The following is a 21,446-nucleotide window of genomic DNA, read 5'->3' as shown; positions in this document are numbered from 1 at the left end:
ACAGAATCACAGGAAAGAATGGATATGAAAAAATATGAAAGTGTTATAATACCTTCCTGGTAAAAATTGTGCTCTGCAAACTTTGAGAAGCCAAGCCACAGGAAGTCCTAGTGAAACCCAAATCATCATCCATACGCTTTTTAAAAGAAGCTCTTAGCGCCTCTTGAAACAGTTTGCATTATTTAAAGGCCCAGTCTGAAAATATATTCTGGTAAATACAGGGTAGTAGAAATGTTAAAAATGTTAAGCACTGGAAATTACACCTAGCTTTTTTGACTTTGAGAAACCTGGTGTGAAGACTGCACCCAGAGGAAACATCTGCTTTTAACGTAACAATGAACATTACTAACAGAAAAGACTTGCCTTTTTAGAAGTAAAAATATGTGTCTCATATATGAATATGGATTAGTGCTGACAGTGCCAATGCTTCTGGTTACCAAAGGCTATCTTTTGTCGTTTAATCAATGCATTTTGACAGTTTTACAGGCTGCTTACCCAAGGGCTTAGGTATTTATGGCTTTATTCACTTGGTCTTTCTGCTGTTATCCACTGGTTACTAATCACCAAGCAGTTTTGTTTTTTTTTAATGGTTCTGAAATTAGCTAAATGGTGTTCTTCAACAATAAAAGCTTAAGACGGTACCAGCAAAGAACTTGTCTCATGTGTCCTTTTCCTGTTTTCTCTTCCTACAGACATGCTAATGAGAGTTTGGGCTCAAACTGTTCATTAGTGCAATGACCCAATATGATTTACTGCATTCTTAGACAGTCTATTTCATTTAGTGCTCTCACACTGATGCATAGAGACACTTCAAAAAGCCTCTTTATTATGGCTTTTTGAAGGATTTTTTGCTTTGAAACTGTTCGGCAAAAAACAGGCTCAAGTTTTCCCTGAAAAGGCACCTTTTTCATCAGCTATACCTTTTGGCTTCTGTCATTTCCAAATTCTTGTCTTTTTTTACCAGTAGTGCAACAAGTTACTCTTGAGCTGCAAACAATTTTCAGGCCAACTTACCTGTTTATGAGGTTTTTTTCCTTTAATATTTGGGTTTTTCTCAAGTCACATACCTTCCAAAAATAAACCCCATCATTTCAAGCCCCTTATTTCCATTAAAACACCCCAAAAAGTCTGTATGTAGGTGCCAATAGCTTTTCTTCTCTTCCCCTTAACCGTTTTTAAAGGAAGCTAACATATTGTTTCCTGAAATAAAATTTAAGTGGTGTAATAATATCCCATTTCGTATCAGCCAGTCTACATTATTTCCTACCATTTTACACACAATCTACACACAGTCTAAGGATTTATGTATGTCATACAGACTTAAAACTTCTTATAGCTAAGTATTACTTCCACTTTGTTTAAAGTCATCTTCTCAGGGAGGAGGAACATGCTCCCCCAGGACAAACCTTCTCTCAGAGAACTCCTGTACTTATAGCCTGTAATGCCTCTTAAGCTGCCTGTCACTGACCACCACCTCATCTTTCAGTGCAGTAATCCAACCCATCTATAGCTCAAAGAACAAAAGACCACCACCTCATCCACCATGCCCACATCTGCTGCTACCATGTGGGTGTCTATGGTACCTGAGCTGCTCATACTCTGCCCAAATTCTGTATTGCCATATCTCCCACCAGGCTGCAGTATTAGAAATTACCCTCCAAAGCAGGATAATAATATTCCTTTCTCAATCATTCACAAAAACTGCCTTGCAGATTGTATGCTCACAAGGAAGATATAAAAATAAGGCTATGGGGTGGAAGTAATTATTTTCTTATGGAAATGGAAATGTATTCAGAACTATGGTGTTTGAAAAACAATTACTTATAAGACATAATTCAAAATTAAGGAGACAAAGTTTAAACAGGAAATGTCAGACTGTTGATTTTTGAGAGGATACAGACACAGTCATTTGGCAGAGAATGTGACCTAAGGGTACTGACACAATTAGTTGCCTCATTTATAGTAATTTCAAACACAATTTCTGTACCACCGATGAAGATGACTTAATTAGTTGACTCTATACCTACTACTTGAGAAAGTCTGTGGGCCCTAATGAGATGCACCCATGAGTACTGGGGGAGCTGGCAGATGTCATTGTGAGGCCAATCTCAATAATCTTTGATTGATCATGGTGATCATGGGCAGAAGTGCCCAAACACTGCAGGAAAGCAAACCTACAAGCAACAGAGGAATGAGGACCAAAGGTGCTACAAAGTGATGACTCAGTTTGATCTCTGGTAAGGGGTAATGAAGCTGCTAATCCTGGAGCCATTTCCAGGCACTAAAGGATGAAAAATCATCAGGAGTAGTCAGCATGGACTCACCAAGAGAAAGTAATGACTGACCAGCTTGATAAACTTCAGTGATTAAATGACTGGCCTGGTAGAGGAGGGTAGATACTGTGTACCTGGACTTCAGTTAGGTGTTTGACAGTGTCTGCCCTAATACCCTCACAGATAAGCTGTTGATGTATGGGCTGGATGAGCAGACAGTGCTGTGGACTGGAAACTGTCGGAATATTTGGGCCCAGAGGGTGATTATCAGTGGTACAAAGTCTGGTTGGAGGCCAACAGCTAGCAGTGTACTCCAGGGGTCAGTAGTGGGTCCCATCCTTTTTTAACATATTAATGATCTGGATGATAAGACAGAGAGTATCCTCAGCAAGTTTTCTGATTATACAAAACTGAAGGAGTGACTTTTATACCAGAGGGTCATTCAGCCAGCCAGAGGTACTTTGATAGGTTGGCAAAATGGGCTGACAGGAATCACAGAATCGTTTGGGTTGGAGGTGGTCTTTAAGATCATCTTGTTCTAATGCTCCTGCATGGGCAGGGACACCTGCCACTAGACAGGATTTCTCCAAGTCCCATCCAGCTGGGCAGAACCTCATTAAGTTCAACACCAAGAAGTGTGAACCTGGGGAAGAACAGCCCCCATGTGGCAACATATTCTGGGGGCCACGCAGCTGGAAAGCAAATAGGTTTGAAAAGGACCTGGGGATCCTCCCTGATCTTGTTAATGTATATAAATACCTTAAAGGAAAGCACAAAGATCAGCCAGGCTCTTTTCAGTGGTACCCACTGACAGGACATCAAGTAATGGGCATAAACAGAAATAAAGGAGGTTCTCTCTGAACATCAGAAGACATTTTTGTACTGTAAGGTTGACCAAGCACAGGCACAGGTTGGCAGGGGGACTGTGGAGTCTCCCTCCTTGGTAATATTTTTTAAACGTCTACATGTTGTCTTAGGCAACCAGCTCTATATGGTTTGGTTGAACATAGGAGCTGGACCAGATAACCATCAGAGGCCCTTTCCAACTTCAACCATCCTGTGGTTCTGAAACACAGCCTTTATTTACTAATTAGCATCCAGAAAATAACTTAAGCCAAACATTGCAAGTACTTCATTTGAACAGTTATAGTGGATGAAGCAGGATTTGCAGTAACAGCAAGACACATTCAGTAAAGCAAGCAAAAACGCTTCAGTTTCCACCGATTACATGCCTACAAGATAATGAGTAAACTATTGGTAAAATAAGTAAAAATATATGTATAAGCATGGTCCTTAAACTGAAAAGTGCAAACGCATGGAAGTTCTTGACAGATAACCCCAATCAAGAAGGAGGTAAACTCTGTTCTTAATATGTAAGGTAATGCTGGAAAACACAGGATTATATAAAGCCTTAAGCTCTTCAAAACAGGTATTAAAAGCTGTGTTATCTGCACCACATTTCTTCAGAAAGGTATGAAAAAGATTTCAGCATTTGTGAAGGACAACATGAGTAAGTTAACAGTTCTATATTCTATTCAAAGTCTGAATTACATGAGGGGAAAAAACACCACAAAAATGAGGCCTGCTGATGGAAAGTTAAGACATCTTAACCAAACCACATATTTGAAGAACATTCACTATCTTGCTAGACTGAAAGCCCTGTGATGAAAGGTGATTGTCTGTGCTCTGTAAGAGTCAGAAGGTCAAACCAAGCTGACAAGCAATACTCAGATTTTTATTTTGATTCCAGAGTTTGACTTTACAATTTTTAAATGTTCACTTTGAGAGCCTTCACTGATTCTATACACAAAGCTCTTGTAAGCCAACAAAGGAGAGAAATGTGTTTTATAAAGAATATCTAATCCTCACTTTTAGTACTAGACACAAACTAGAAAATCCAGTCTATGTATTACAGCCAGCATTAGAGCTTCATAGAATTAAGTCACACTTTGTGCTCTAATGGGAATAACAGCAATGGTAGAAGATAGGTGGTAGCTGTTCTGGCCAGCCCTGGCAGCTGAAGTAATAGAAAATAACACTTCACAATTTCTTTACCTCACCTTATTTTCTCTTGTGCCCTAGTTTATGTATCAACACTGAGGACTAATGTTGATGCAGTCAGTTTAGTGTCTGGCAAATAGAACATGCAGTTTTCTCACTTTTGGTGTAACAAGAAGCTTGATCACCTAAATTCTCCCAAATCTGAGGCCCTGATGTTAGAAATTCGTGCACTCATATTCACAAAGAAGCTGGAGAGGATCTCACTACATGTAAAACTGCTTTTATAAATGTTATTCTGTACTGTGGTACATTTCCACAACATTAGAAGTCTGCCCATCTCTGCAGGAGTTCAAAGATTTTGCAAATTCACTGTAGTTCCTCTCTCTTTTTATGTAACCCAAACTTTGGAGAGTGCTCCCAGAATGATCCTACACTACACCTGTACTACACAGAAGTCTTGTCAAGGCCATACACATCAAGTAACACCAACCTAAGTATACGAAAAACAACAGGTTTTTATCTCAAGTGCTGCTGCAGAGTCCTTGTGCACTCTTCGCTACTGCAGACTGCTGGTCCTGAACCTGTATCCCAGAGGGGTTTGGGTTTTTTTCAAGATTTCGGTATAGAGTATAGAGAAATACAGTGCACCTCTTGATTGCCAACTCCATTGGCCTTGTCACTTTAACAGCAAGAATTGTTATATTAACTTTTTTTCTCAAATTTAGCTCCTGGATGTTTAATGGTTATGTGAAAATGTCAGCTTTCAATTCTGAGCATTCCACTTTCAGTGAAAAGCTGTATAGAGAAAAGTACAAGCAGTTATGTTATACCCTAAAATTACTCTATTCCCCAAAACAAGTTCCCTCGAATTGTTTTTCAAGTCTCAAAATTTTTAGCCAATCTTATAATACAATAGGCTGAACAATGCTTTTTAGATGCCACTGTTGGCAATACTATGCTGTATACACATTTTGCTCTATAAATATTTCCTTCTGAGGCATCTGCCAACATGGATCTTAAGCACTTTCTAATATTATAATGTATTTGTCTAGCAGATTTCACAAAAGATTATGCCTATTATATACACAGAGAACTTTACAATGCTAAATCTCAGAAAAGAACACAGAACAGACTGCTGCTGTCTTTCTGGTATTTTGCTGTTGATGGTGAACACATCTATCTGTGTGATGCACCTTTGTCTACACGTTTACTTTTACAGATTACTAAAAAACCAAGAATATTAATTTAAAGCTCGTTGTCCCTGCTTTGGAGACTTGAAACAGGTTTTTGATATGGTGATCACAGCTTTATGTTAGTAGAAAGAGCTTTGTAAATGCTTTTGAAGATGTAATGTAATAATTTAAAGGTGTAAATGTAATAATATGATAATGGAGTGAAGTATGTTTGTAATGTAATTCATACAGGAAACTGAAGTTAATAATAATCAGCCAGTATTTCTAATATTTAAAATATTGGATGAATTAAGAACTCAGGTACTAGTAACACTAGTAAATATAATACTAGTAAATATTGAGTACTACAGTGCTCAATGGCTCAAAAAGGCTGAATATTGCGGAAATAAATCAAGTTGAACCATCATACCTACAACCCATTTTCTTTGACTAAAATTGTAACATCTAACTTGCAAAATTTTATCTGTTCCTAATGGTCCTCTGCCAAAGCAAGTTTAGGTCCCCCAAAACACCAAGACTGAGCTTTCTGTTTTGGCTGGAGTTTGCATTTTCCTGCCTTGAACCTGAGGTGCTCTGAAACTGAACTGCTGTTGTTCAGAATATTCAGACCAGGGCTCTTTGCTTGATATTTCTACCCACTCATGGCATTTTTCTTTCCTTGTGGAAGATGCCATGCAATAAGCACTGTCTTGAAACCTCACCCTTGTGTGTGACCTGGACAGGTCGGAGAGCTGGGTGGGGAGAAACCAAATGAAGTTCAATAAGGGAAAATGTAGGGTACTCCATCTGGAAAGGAACAACCCCATGCACAGTACAGGTTTGGGGCTGACCTGCAGGAAAGGGAGAAAAAGACCTGAGAACCATAGTAGACAACAGGCTCACCATGAGCCAGCAATGTGCCCTGGCAGCCAAGAGGGCCAATGCCATCCTGGGGTGCATTAGGAAGAGCATGGCCAAGAGGTCAAGGGAGGTTATCCTCTCCCTCTGCCTCACCTGCCTCACTCAGACCTCACCTGGAGTATTGTGTGCAGTTCTGGGCTTCCCAGTTCAAGAAGGACAGAGAACTACTGGAGGGAGTCCAGCACAGGGACACTAAAATGACAAAGGGACTGGAGAATCTGCCCTTTGAGGAAAGGCTAAGAGAGCCTGGGTTGTTTAGCTTAGAGAAAAGGAGGCTGGGGGGGTTAAAAAAAAATAAATCTAAAGGGTGGGTGTCAGGACTCTTCCCTGTGGAGTTCAATGACAGAACAAGGGGTAATGGACACAAACTGGCACACAAGAGAATGAAACTATATATGAGAAAATACTTCTTCACTCTGAGGGTAACAACACTCGAACAGATTGCCCAGGGAAGTTGTGGACTCTCCATCCCTGGAGACATTCAAGACTCACCTGGATGTATTCCTCTCAAACCAGCTCTAGGAAATCCTGCTCTAGCAGGGGGACTGGATTAGATGATCCTCAGAGGTCCCTTCCAACCCTTTATCATTCTGTGATAACCATAAATGTGACATGCTTTCACTCTTACTTTACTTGCTTCATACCAAAGCCAGTAAAATCATTGCACAGCCTTACGTGCAATTTCTAACTTCATGTACCACATACCCAGAGAAGCTGTGACTGTCCCCTCCCTGGAAGTGATCCAAGGCCAGGGTGGACAAGGCCTTGAGCAACCTGATCTAGTGGTGGAACCCATGCACGGGGTGCAGGAACTAGGTGATCTTCTAGGTCCCTTCCAACCTAAGCCATTCTATTATTCTCTATGTCACTTCTGACTAGTTTTGCTAGCTCATAGGACTCTAAAAAGATGCACACTGTTTTGAATAACAAGACTATCAATAAAGTCCAACGTATCATGGACATATTTGAAAAGTGGTATTTAACAACGAAGTGAGAAATCAAGACACTTCTCACTTGTCAACAACTCAAAGACAACAGAAAAACAGAGCTAAAATAAACACAGCAGTTCACCACGCTGCAGTGTATTCCAAATTGACCACAGAGAAAGCACCATGTTATTCTTTAAGTCATTCATAGAAAGGCTATTAAGCAAGGGCATAAAGTTTATCAATAGGCAAGGATGCAATTCACTTTATTTTCTGTAATCCACTGTAATTTTATAAAGGTATTTGAAGCTCAAAAGAGACATTGATTAAATATATCAAAGGGTATTGTCTGGGTTTCTGAAACACCCCCACAGCAACAGTATGTTAACCTGGCTGTGTTCTTAAACCTGAATTTTCAGGAACAGATTGGAGGGCGGATAAGTCACTGGCAGACATGCTCTGACACATTAAAAAAAAAAATTTAAAAATCCACCGGTCTTGGAGAGTGTTCTGTGTCCTCCACTTTTTGAAGGCAAAAGCCAATATTTCCAGTCTGTATGCCCAGAAATAGGTAGAGCATGATGCCAGCATTGAGAACATTTGAGCATTCCCTGCTTTTCAGTCTGAAATTAAAGAGCACTGATTAAAAGGATAAACTCCACACTGACTCACAGAGCAGGGGCTCTATCTGACAAAATCAGAGAAGCAACATCATTGCCTTCCTATAGCACCTACTTAGTGGAACAGCACCTCTGCCCAATGATGTTTGTTAAACCCCCCTTACCATGGGGATTTCACAGAATGTCATCCTTAGTTTAAAAAACTAAACCCGGCCTTCACCTATTCACAAACTGAACTATCTGTAAATTATAAAAAGCACAACTTAAATCCTTCTAGGTGAAAAAATACGATCTTAACTACAGAGCAGTTACAAACAGCTCTGTTCCATTACACCTCTAGTTACAAATTTATCATGTTTCATACGCATAGGTATGCATAGTTATGCATTATGAGCTGTACACCAACATTACTTATTTCAGGACGTAGGTGTGTGAGAAAGAGAACGCCTCTTACTCCAGTGCCATGAGGAGGCCTGTCTTACTCCATACCTTTTAAATTTTATAAGCCTTTGCATGCCCTAAGGGACCAGTCATTAAAAGCTCACTTCAGAAATAAATTACTTTACCCTTTGTGGTAAGTTTCTATGACGTAAAAACCTAATGCTGACATTGCCCTGCAGCAGGGTATTTATCATTTGTTCCAGAGGTCAAAAAGGGCTATGAATCTCATGGCAGTATCTGAGCTACACAAGAGAAAACATTACAGTGAGAGAATTGAACAGGTATGGCCGAGATGACTTCCTTTCTCCTGTGTACACACTACTCTAAAATTCTTAAGATCAAGAGCAAATTATTGACAAAATTTTTCAGAAAAGTAAATCTGCACACAAGCAGTCTCCCCTTGGGTAAGCCTGTTGCTTTGGATAGATTCTCCCCATCAGAGCAAGGAGGATCCACCTCGGAACTCCTCCTCCACAACACTGGAATCATTCACCAAATTGCCATTTTTAGCAGAAAAATAACAAGCACCGGGGCTGACTTACTGCAACCTTTTCCTGAATTTACTGAGTTCTACAACACCTGAACACAAAGATTTACAGTGTTAAATACAAGCACTTACATCAATCTTTTTCTCTCATAAGAATAATAAAATTCAAAAGAATGAGATCAAAAGAAAAATACTTATAGTCAACTCCTACATGCTAACTTGTCATCATGTTGACAGATTTATAAATTGAGTAGACTTGAATAGGCAATACAATTCAACTAGAATGCACAGCATAACTTTGAACAGCCAGAAGTCAATCCTTCATTTTGAACAACCTTCTAGTGAACAGGAAAAGGAGAAAATACAGAAATGGTGCCAAATCCCACAGGCTAGAAATACTCAAGACATACAAAGCAAAACAAAAGGCCACTTACTTCAGATTTGGAGGACACATTTTCCTCCGCATCAGAATCATTGGGATCTACAATATCATCAAATGGTGGCAGAGCAGGTGTCTTCCTTTCCAGTGCATCATTTTCAATTTTGACTCTCCCCACCTGAGGCTGAGATCTATCCTTTGGCTGTTTTTTGTCAGCTGAACAAGTAAGAATCAGTGGTGGCACACTAGAAATATTTTTAAATAATGAATCTGAGCCACTTTTCTTTCTTTTTTTTGCAGAAGGATCATCATAGTCTGGAACAGAAGGCCTTTTTGTGGGGGTTTTCTTTTCTTGCTGCTGCCCACCTGCTACAGTAAGGATAGGGGTGTTCTCAGATTTTGGCTCCTTGGACATGGGTTTGGGTTCCTTGAAGGCCGTCTTAGGAACTCCTTTTTCATCCTTTAGTGGTTTGTTTTCTTTGGGTTTCTTAGAGGATTCTTTGGAAGATTTATTGTGTTCCCTGGAAGATTCTTTGAAGGCACTTTTATGTTCTTTTGAGTCTTTGTAAGTTTTTTCCTTGTGCTCCTTTGTTAACTTGTGGGTCTTTGTAAAACTGTTACTACTGCTGCTGCTATTTGTGTTCAGAATCCTAGCTGGTTCCTGCAAAAAGGAGATGCAAATTTTGTTTTTTAAAAAAGTATAAATAATAATAAAAAAGAACACTTAAAGCCCCAAAAGACAGACACAATATGGACACCAGATTCATATTAAGAACCCTGAACTGCAGATTGAAAACCAAACACTGCAAATATCTGTGTAAGAATAGATTAAAAAAAACCCAATTCTGGTCAACTTATCTGTTACCAAGCGGTGAACATAAGTAGTTACTGCTGCTTGTTAATATCTGAAAGAAAAATTAGTTTTCATTTTATGAGTAAGTAGCATGTTTTTAAAAACATCGTAACAAGACAGTTTAGAAAATGTCAACCACAAAAACCGCCTATCAGAACAAAAAAAAAATTATAAGGAAAAATCAGGATATGAACAATATACTGTCAAGAGAATTGCTTCAGGATCAGAGCAAAACATGAATTCCAAATAACATTTCAAGCAAACTTTTACTTCTCTACTGCTATATCTCCATTTTTTTCCAGATCCTTTTTCTCATACACCATACAGCAGCCCTGGATCCAGCCTGGCTATTGAAGCCTTGATTTAACACATAACATATCAGCAGTCAAGGCCTTTTTATGGAAAAACTCCTTTACTAAAAAAAAAAGCTTTCATCTTTGTATTAATTGCCACTGTCTCTCCTGAGCATCTAATTGTTTTGTGGTTTATTTTAAATTCAACATTTTTAAGTGAAAAGTTTTCTGAGCAGCTGATGACTCTGTGGTCCAGGATGATACACAAAAGTAGAAAGAGCAGAGCAGTTGAATCACACAGTTGAATCTCAAAAGCTGAAATGGGAAGAAAAATGGTGATCTGAAGCCAAACTGACCTTTAATAAAGGAAATGAACTATCTGGAGTGGGCAGTATGGGATTCTTTCTTCTCAGAATCAATACCCATGAATTGTCAAAAATTGAGGGTAGCTTCAGCACTGCCCACTTACAATGAAATTGCTAGCAGTAGATGCTCAGCATCTCAAAACTACCCAGAAGCCCAGATGCACTCTTATAAACACTTAACACCGACAGCATTCCCTCCAGAAACAAGCTTCCTTTTCATACTGCTTCAAATCTGAAACATGACATTGTTGTTTCAATTTAAACGAACTTACTGTCAACAAGTTTAGGTTGCTTGCTTTCTTCAAAGCTGATAATAAGCATTTCTACTTACATAATACCTGGCATCATAGAAAATTCTAGAAAGAAACAATTCAACAAGTATATTGCATATACACATTGATTTCCTTTCCCTTTAACTAGACCAGAAGTTTAAATGGTTTAGAAGTGTGAGGCTCACGCAGGCGAGACTTGGTGATCTTTAAGGACCTTCAAGCCCAAACCATTTTGAGTCTAAAACTGAAAATACTAAAACTCTGAAAAAAAAAAAAATCATAACAAGCCATGAAACCTCATGTGTTGTGAAATTTTTAACAACCCTAACTCTGGACATAGATTTCTACGGAATAGGGCTTAATTTAAAAAAAAAGCAAAAAAACCCCAAAACAACAAAAATCCAACAAGCTGAAATACCACAAGAAATACAGTCAGTAGAACTGTGCTGAAAGAAACCCAAACAGTAAAGCAAAGCAGAACTAACCTGTTTAGTGACAGATATGTCAAAGATGAGAAATTAAGACTAGGAATACATCTGCTTTGTGCTCCTGTTGGCAGATAAGTAACTACAGATGACTTCTCCAATTATGGTATGTTAAGCCAGAATTTGATGCTGTAGCACCTGGACAGTTCACATATCACATTCACAAAAAAGTATCTCGCTTCCTCTCTGAAGCAACAGGTGGGAACAATTAATTAAAAATAACTACTCTGAAATGGTTATTCCCTTCCTAATGACCAAAGGAAATTGAATTTTCATGCAGAGCTGCACAAATTATTCAATTGTTCTTTTCTGTTAATGTGTTTCTTGCATCAGGAGTGCAAATATATTTTTAAGTCCAATTTGGAAATCTGTGTATCTATATAGCATATATGCATCAACCTTCACAATGGGCAGAAGCATCCACAATGAACAGTACTACGATGACATCTGAATGTCTGAATGTAAGGCACTTTCTCACTTCCTAAGCCAGTAATCAAAACAAACAAACAAAAAACCAAATAAAGCACTAAGTATTCACTAAGATGTTTTACTGAAGTCAAAACTCCTTTCTTGGTGTGTGGGAGTTCAAAATAATTTTTAAAATAAACTCTGTATTTTGTTGGATGCAAGACTAGCCCCAAAGGTTGACACATGAACTACTTAATAATGCTTTTATCTTCACATCTTGTTCCATCATGCCAGAACTGTATATGTTACCCTGGGGAGGAATAAAATAAAAGCCATTAATGAACTAAATTGAGTCCCTCTGTTTCTTTTTGGTCTCCTTAACATGGATTTTAAATTGTTCAAAAAAGAAAGACTCATTTTAGCGGTTTTCCAGCAGATGAAAACTGTGAGATAGGTCCTTGGCTACAGTAATATTAGAACCAATATGCATTTGAGATGTTTTAGAATTGAAAAGACAGGAAAGAAGTTGTCTTCTTTCTATAACATGAAGGGTGATATTTACATAGAGATCATAATACACATACATGACATTTATGATATAAACTTATACATGTATGTGTGTGTGTATACCCTGCCATACTCTCTGAGAGCTGCTTTTTTCACGAAGACAAGCAAACTTACTGCTTTTACATCTCTATTCATTTTTTAAGTAAAAAATAAAAACCAGCCTATCTTTTCTCATTTCCTGAGTTTCAGCAATGGCAAGCCAACAATGACTTAGAAGAAGCAGTAAGAGGAACACAAAATTTCTCAAACAGAAAAAAACCCCAAATATATTCACTGGTAAAATTATAACAAAACCAGTGAGGAAGGCTGGTAAGGATGAAATGTAGCTAAATATTATCTTCATGTACAGAATAGTCTTACTAAAAATTAGAATGTACTTTCAATCCATTTTCTTATTTATCAAAACCTAACAGTGTTTAACAGTTTCTTTTCTTTCCTGCTTTAAGAAATGGTGTGTACACAATTGGACAGAACAAGAAGTTGAATAAGCAGTATCCTCCAGAAATAATTTCAAACCTCTCCAGTTTCTGACAGACACTAGAAACCTAATTAGTAAATGAAGCGATTGAGGGGAGTGAGAGGTGGTTCATTAAATTTTTTTAAGTCATTAAAGTAAATACATTGGCATAGCCATGCCTGTCTACTGTAATCTGGGGTTAGTCTACAAATTTAGTATAAGTGATCAAAATAGCATGTGTTATTTTCATTTGTAATAAAAAAAAAGCATTTCTTTAAACATTTACCTATTTAAGTAATGTCTCTATCTTAAGCCAATGGACTGGAATTAGTCTCAAATATGCCTGCTTCACTTTAGAGGAAAAGAGAAGGAATATGTCTAAAAGAAATTACTTGCTCCAGGAAATTCAGCTTTCTGCTGAATACAAATGTGTTTATTATTGAATAAAAACACTATATGATTTGGAGAAAAAAAAACCAAACAACCCAAAACAAAACTCAGAACATTTTGAAAGCCTCCACATTTATTGCAGTATTCTTTCACTTGCTAACTGCATGCTGGAGAAAAATTTACCTGCTGCTAGTTCTTCTCACAGATTGGTACTCTATCACACACTTGCAAAGCCTTTCACATGTCAGCTTGTGCATCCCTTCAAACCATTATGACCAATGAAATCAGGAGAAATATAAGCAGATGGAGAATTACAAGGCTTCCTAGTTTGACAGAGAAAGCCCAAAGGGGGAACATGAAACAATTATTTACGTTTTTTTTCTTGTCACACACAGGAATTTGTTAGTTATAATAACACAGGTTTGTTATTTATAAATACCATTTCATGGCAGCTGACACCATAGCTCATTCTGAATGACATAATCATCCCAACAGAACCAATCAAGCAGCTTATCTACATTATTTGCATGTAGCACTTGCATAATACAAATAGGCACAGTAATAGAACACATTTGAAAGCAACACAAGTATCTGTAGCTAGTCTGTGGTTATTTTTATATACTGGAAAAAATGCACAAAGGTTTTGTGCATTTATGCCTGTTCTCTGTATTTCCAAGACTAAGCTTTGTTTGAGAATCAGAGTACTGTAGCTCACTAATACCATCTCCATTAAATTAAAAACAAAATCACGGAATTTCAGAAATACAAGCATCTCTATTTTAAAATATGTATTTCAGAAGAGACTGTGACAGAAAGCAAACTGAAAGTTCTGTCTTACTTGATACTTCATTGTGTTTTTCTGTAAGTGAATGCTAAACCAAGTGTAACGCTTGCACTGGTTCCACTGTCTTGACTGCAATTCTCTTTTAACCAGAAAGTCTGTGTGGTGCTTTGTAATGGCAAATGGGCAAGTGAATATTGTTAGGTCTCATGTTTCACACTAACAATTTGAAACTGACCTCAAAATGTACTTTGGTATTCACAGACACAAAACAAAGACAAGACAAGCCAAGGATGTCAAAATGCTATTGCTGCAGCAGGAAAATCGCCAAATCATCCCACACAAGAACCTTGAGTACACGCACTCACACACACTTACACAGACAACTTGCACCCAAGATCTACCTCTCTACAGCTCCTATTCTAGTCATCTCTAAACAAAATGTAGACACTGAAGCTGGTCTATTACTGGGGTTATAGATGAGAAAAACAAAAATCTATTTACACGTTGGCTGGAACTTGCTTGACCCCAAAACAAAACCCCTAGAGATAAAAGTCCAAGGGTTCTCAGCTGCTAGGACTTGTAATAAGAAAAAACCAAACTTTTTCTTATACTAAAGCCAAGATTACTTTGTATTTCCACTACTCAAAAACATTCACTTACAGAGTGCAGGAAACATGCAACACTGCTTTTACTATGTCACCCCAACCACACTCCACAATTGCTAGGTTTCCACACCAGACAAAAGTTCATTGTCTGTATACAGTTCAGAAAATGACATCCCAGGTTACCATTTGCTTATGAAAAAAAATCTTGTTATTTATGCAGTTCCTAGATGGAGCATTAGTGTAGAACTTGGTATCCTGTCTCTCCCTGAAGTCCTTCTGGAGGTGTCTGGGTTGCTTATTTAGGCCAAGCCTCACTATGCCTGCTTTCAATCCCCTATGAAGCCAGGCTGATGAATTTGGGATTGTTCAGCCTGGAGAAGAGGAGGCTCTGAGGTGACCTTATATTGACTTTCCAATACCTGAAGGGGCCTTCAAGAAAGCTGCAATAGGACCTTTTGCACGGGTGTGTTGAGGGACGACAAAGGGCAATGGTTTAAAGTTTGAAGAGGGGAGGGAGATTTAGATTAGATATGAGGAGGAAATTCTTTACTATAAGAGTGGTGAGACACTGGAACAGGTTGTGCAGGGAGTAGTGGCTGCCCCCTTCCTGGAAGTGTTCAAGGTTGGGTTGATGGGGCTTTAAACACTCTGATCTAGTGGGAGGTGCCGCTGCTCATTCAGGGGGGTTGGAATGAGATTATCTTTAAGGTCCCTTCCAGCCTTAGCCATTCTATTATTCTATGATTATAGCCAAATATGAATAAGCAACTGGAAACTGAATCTTAAGACTGATAGCCAGCCTCATAAGAACCCCTACTACAGAAGGTAAAGTATCAAAATAACTTATGTTCAGTAACTGAGTAGATGTAGGCAAGTCCTAGTCTAAGCGGTCAGACAGCTTAGCACCTTGCTTCAGCACCTGGTATAGCTAAATGCCTTCATTTTACGCATTAAGCAGTCATTTTACCATTTCAAAGGAAGTGCCTTCAGTCTGATTCTCATATTCAATCTGCCTCGGCTCCTCATCAAAAAAATAAAAATAATCACACATTCCTATATCCTTTGAATATTATAAGACCTACATTACAGATTGTGAGGCCCCCAGTTACAATGCAAGTAAAGCAGAAGTATCTCAAAGAATTTCTATTTTCTCTCCTGCTATGTATCCTTACTGTTGTGACACAGGCTCACCGTCATAATTAAGCATGAACATATTTTACCACCTTACGGATCTTACAAGATACAAGATCTGGCACAGCTAGAGAGCATGAAGGTCATTGATAAAATGGGTATCGCCCCTTGCAGTACATGCACTGCAAGATTCCGTAACATTTCGAATTGGCAAGCTGCTCAAAAAGAAAATAAAAATCCAAACAATTTCCAGAACAAAGGTATTTATTTTAATTCATTTACAAAGCAACATGTTGTGTTGCATTTCTTATTTAAATAAGAAATAAAAAGCTCTTTCTTCTCCCACATCATTAACCAATTTTTTCTAAGTGATGTAATTACCTGCTGTTTTGGAAAAAATTTCAAACTCAACTCAAAAGGTTCACAGGTCTATATCTTGTTACTATTTTCTACAGTGGGAATTCGATGTTATGTCATAGAGACTGATGATGCAAAAATAAAAATCCTGAAGAACCCAACTAAAAATTTTGCTCTAAACAAATAACTTTGAAAATATGCAGAAATCCTAAATGAAACTATCGTTGTAGTATTTTTTCATATTCTTCTATTCTTTACATTTCTGTAGGTCACACTTCCATCACCAGACTCCTCTAATACTGCAACAGACAATTAGCATTCTTTCTGGGAAAGGAGAAAAACAATTGTACATGTATGAAAGCTAGAAAAGTAGTGCCTTCATTGGCACCTATTTTTACAACCATCCTTGTTCTGCATTGTTTTCATCTGATGAACAATAAGTCCAAAAAAAAGGTATGTCAAAACCTATTACCACTGGACTATGTGATGGGATTGCAAAAAATACCCAGAAATATTTCTTTCCTCAGTTTAATTCCCAGGGGAAAGCTCCACTGGCTCAACTACCTTATAGCAAAATAAGCCTCACCTTTGTCCCATGAGATGATTTCTTCTTCACCTCAGAAAAAGACAGAGAGTTACTGGGAAGGTTGGGGAGGTGGAGGCTCTGTCCTGAAGAGAATGATGTGCCATCTGATGTTACCATGATCTGTTGTAAGAGGGAAAACATATCAGTCAAACATTATCAACAGAGTCTCACTTGCCTAAGAGCTAGCAAATTACATTGGTAGGAGAATAAATTCAACAAACAGTATCCATTTCTATTCTCAACAGGGAATGGGTTAATGAAACCACCCAGCCAACCTCTATTTGATAAGCAAATCATGTATTTCAATTTCCATGCAAATGTAACACAGCCTCCTCAGAAAATGGTGTAACTTGTTCTATTATGGCTGCTCATAGACCATGGCACCTGAGTCCTTGGCACTCCTTACATCCTGAGATATGTGGAGTAGACTTGACAGCTCATCCCACCTGCAGCAAAAGGTTCTGCAGACTGCTGATATCCCATAAATTTGTATGCACAGCAGACTTTACTTTTAACTAAAGCAATGTGAAAGAAAACTAATGTGCTCAGCTATTCATTTATCTATTGTTTCAAAACCCTAAATGCCAGAGACTCCTTTACCTTCTGTCTGATAAGCCCTGCAGAGCTGTAGAGAAGCTGCATCTCTCCCTTCCCATAGATCCCCATGCCCAAGGTCAGACTTGATTTTGTGTATGACCTGTGTGGTCACCCTTGCCTCTTCAGATGACCAAAACATCCTCTCATAATTGGAGATGGCAAGAGACTGACCCTTCACAAACCTCTATTCACCTTACATTAAGGGAGGAATGGAAAATGCAAAACTGGGACACCTGAGATGTAGATTTGTATACTACACATTTAGCATCTCCAAGTCAAGATGATACTTGCTTCCTACAGCTGCTGCTACAGGGTCTCTTTTTTTTTTTTTTCTTTTTTATTTAGACATCACTCTAAATAAATCTTGTTGAAGATAACTTCATTCAAAAGATCATGTGGGAGGTTGGAGAATATTAAGGAATATGTCTACGTAATAAATTACCTGTATTGGACTGCAAGTTGAGTATTACCTTTCAACACTGCTGCTAGAATTCAAAGATGGAGGAAGAATGCAAAGTTGTTCTCCTTCCTTGACCACAGGTTCATATATTTAAAAAAATAAATCTTTTCAAGGTACTTATGTTTCCAAACATTTTGTCAAGTAAGATTCCACACAGGGTATATAATAAATCTTCTCCCAGTTCTTCATTCCCATTTCTCAGCCACCTAAACTAAAGCCTGCCAGGAGCCAGAACTATATCAACTCTCAGCTGGGCAAAAGCAATGGTATTCTTCTTGTAATCATGGTAATGTCAACATCAGCTAGCTATCGTGAATCAGAGTGATTTCCTTTAGCCTAATAGATATTTTTCAGTCTCAACTTGCCAAGGGGTTGATTGAATTCAGCCCCACTGAATCCAAGGGAAGGCACAGACTACTAAATTGTCAGCAACAAGGACTGTAGCCACATGGGCATCCCATACACCTGTAGAACAGGCAAAGAAAATGTATGTCGCTATTTCCTGTCACAGACTAAGTCAAATGGATGGTTATATAAGATTAAAATTAAAACGTTTGAACCCCTAAACTTCATGGAAAATACCAATTGCATTAAAACAAAACCTTTCAGAAAAGGCAGATATAAGGTTATCCATTATAGAGTTCAACCAGGTATTTCATTGACAAAAAGTAGTTTTATTCATCCACTCATGAGAAAAAGACTCATATTCAGGTAGGAGAGAAATACAGTCAGGAGGCTCAGGGTTTGCCCTTCTTTTAAGAAGAAGAAAGAAGAAGAAACAAAAAATTCTGCCAAGGATTTTTTCTCCTAATGTTGAACGCTTCCATTTTCTCCCTGAAGCATAAAAGCCTAGCTCACTAAAATAAAAAGAAGTTCAACCAACTCCAAACTGATAATCCTGAAAATTTCAGTGTATTGAATCATGCAGCCTGTTATTTCATTATAAACCCTACAAAACATGGCAATTGTGGATTCAAAGTTTTTGTGTGATTAACAATATATGCCATAAGACAGTTAAGTTAAGACCAGAGACTTTACCGTCTGTAAAGAGGACAGAAGACCAAAAACAATCTCACATGAAATTAACTTTTTGGCCACCGTGCTAACAAATCACACCTTTGTTTTCCAAATAGATCTCTTTTCAGAAAAAAGATATGGTCCTCATCAAAATCCCTTTTATCAGAAAAAAAACAAACATGTAAAATGTAAGGTAAGAGGTCACACAAAAGCAGGGAGTTAGATGTACTTACTTACAAGGTTTAAAACCTCTAAAGGGTTTTAAAAAACAATTGTGTGTACTGGATTACATGGTACTGGGCAGGCATTAGAAACACGGCCAAGAGTAAATAGTTTTACAGTTAAATACCCAGGTACAAATAAGGGAAACACAGAACAGATTGTACCAAGAAACCTATCAAGGGAGGTAATTCTCCTCCTCTGCATTTCACTGGCATGGACCCACCTTGAGAAGTGTGAGCAGTTTGGGACACCTCAACATAAGAAAGACATCATACTATTAGAGCATGTCCAGAAGAGGGTGACCAAGGTGGTGAAAGGCCTCAGCAAGCCTTCTGAGTACCAGCTGAGGTCACTTGAATTTATCATCTTGGACAATAGAAAAGTGAGGGGTGACCTTATGGCTGTATACAACCTCCTCATGGTGGGGCAGCATGGGTGACCAGCAACAGGAGATGAAGAAAAGGAATGAAACTGTGTTAGGAGAAGTTAAGATTGGATATCAGGAAAAGGTTCTTCACTGAGAGGGGGTGATCAGTCAATGGAACACACTCCCTAGGGAAGTGATGATGGCATCAAGCCTGTCAGAGTCTAAGTAGCATTTGGATGACACTCTTAATCATAGTTTTGTTTTAGGTAGTCAAGTGAAGAGCAGGGATTTGGACTCAATGATCCTTGTTGATTCCTTCCTGATTCCCTCCAACTCAAGATATCCTATGATTCTAGGTATCCAAGTTCAGTTGTTTTCTTTAAAATTCAATTTAAAAACAAACAAAAAAATCAACAGGCCCCCCAGCCCCCCACATATTATACCTTTTAACTGTCAGCAGGAACTTCATAATCCTCAAGAACAGAACTTCTTTGGACTCTTAGGAAACAGCTAATATTACATGATGTGAATGACAACAAGAGATGCTTCTAAAAACTGACACACCATAAAAAAAAAGCTAAACAGGCCCACAGCTCAACAGAGCAAAAGACCTCATTACAAAGAACTTGGCTTATGTACTCAATGTTCTTTTAGCCTCTGTTTTCACTAATGAGACCTTCTTTTCTCAGGCCTTCAAAACACCGAAGCATCCTTTACAGAGCCTATGGCAACAAGTCAGTGCCAGAGAGGAGGATTGAGTTAGGATACATTTAATCCTCAAGGATACTTAGGTTCATGAGACCAGACTGGATACAAGCAAGTATACTGAGGGAGCTAGTCCCTGGTGACCAGGAACAACTCGTGGTAACTAGAGAAAATCAAATGTTACCCTCACCTCCAAGAAAGGAGAAAGAGAGTGCCGTAAGTCTCACTTTAGTCCCTTGGAAGAATATGGAGAAAATGCCCTTGGAAGCTACTTCCAGACACTGAAGGAACAAGAACACGACTGAGAGCAGTCAGCATAGTTACAATCAGACTCAAATGGTACTATTCAGCTGTGTGGGGTCCAGCTAGAAATCAGTGACTAATGGTGTCCTCCAGGATCAAGACATAGTCCAAAACTGTTTGGTGTCTTGATTAATAATTCAGGGTGATCAAGTGAACTCTCAGCAAATTCACAGATGATACACAGCTAAATATTTTTCAAAGACACCCTGTGTTATCCAGGAGAAGCTTCAACATACAAACATGACTGTTGGGTTTGAAGAGATTCAAGGAAGAAAAGAAAAAAGGTTTGATGAGCTGCTCCACATGGCATATAGAAATTCCGTCAGTTCAGGTGAACTCTCGAAAAAAACAGCCTGAAATCTAATGAAGATAGAGAGATGATGCCCCCACGGCACAGGACATAAGTCAAGATATAGAGAAAAGACCAACTGATTAATGAAATAACTGATGTATGTGAATGGACAAAACCAGAAGAAAATGAAGATGCTCACTGATGTTTTTCCCTGTCTTGCTTCAAAGCCTACATGTTCCAGTGAAACCAAAGACTGCAATTAATGAGCAGTTTTGGAAGGAGAGTTCTTTTTATTAATGCATATCAGATATGAAGGAGCTACACTCAATCTCATTTTCTCTGTGAAAGGAAAACTGGACAATCAGTGTGGGCAACTACTTAACATACATCACTAAACATGGAGAAGAAAAAAAATACCTGTCTTAATTTTGCTTTCTTCTGGTCTACACTGTAACTGGGAGGATTCCTAGACCATGACTAAGATGACATTCCATACAAGTTTCAGCTAAACACACAGATGAGATAGTAACATCAAAATACGGTTTAAAAATTTTTTGTTAAACAGCAGCCCTGGGAAAGTCCCAGGCTGGACTCCTGGAGTCAGAAGCAGTCTGAACAGCTTCATTCAGCAGCCTCAGAGGAGGTTGCTGAGCTTTCCTACAATGTGCTGCTGAAAAATTCAATTAGTACTTTCAGGAAGAGCTATGAGG

At 38.4% G+C, this 21,446-nt stretch overlaps 1 protein-coding gene across 2 annotated transcripts in view; it reads right to left on the bottom strand.

Annotated features, from left to right (window-relative positions):
* The window catches only part of MLLT3 (MLLT3 super elongation complex subunit), a 104,498-nt gene that overhangs the window by 18,752 nt on the left and 64,300 nt on the right, over window positions 1-21,446 (bottom strand). For both annotated transcript variants that reach the window (XM_030467218.1, XM_030467219.1), the window contains exons 5-6: window positions 16,774-16,893; window positions 9,276-9,881 (exon numbers count right to left, since the gene is read on the bottom strand). In XM_030467218.1, the coding sequence (XP_030323078.1) occupies window positions 9,276-9,881; window positions 16,774-16,893 (726 nt within the window). The remainder of the gene's footprint in view (window positions 1-9,275; window positions 9,882-16,773; window positions 16,894-21,446) is intronic.

The sequence above is a fragment of the Calypte anna genome, chromosome Z (assembly GCF_003957555.1).
Source record: "Calypte anna isolate BGI_N300 chromosome Z, bCalAnn1_v1.p, whole genome shotgun sequence".
NCBI classification, from domain to species: domain Eukaryota; kingdom Metazoa; phylum Chordata; class Aves; order Apodiformes; family Trochilidae; genus Calypte; species Calypte anna.
Note: the sequence above shows the minus strand (reverse complement) of the source record. Positions and strands in the feature narration are given on the sequence as shown.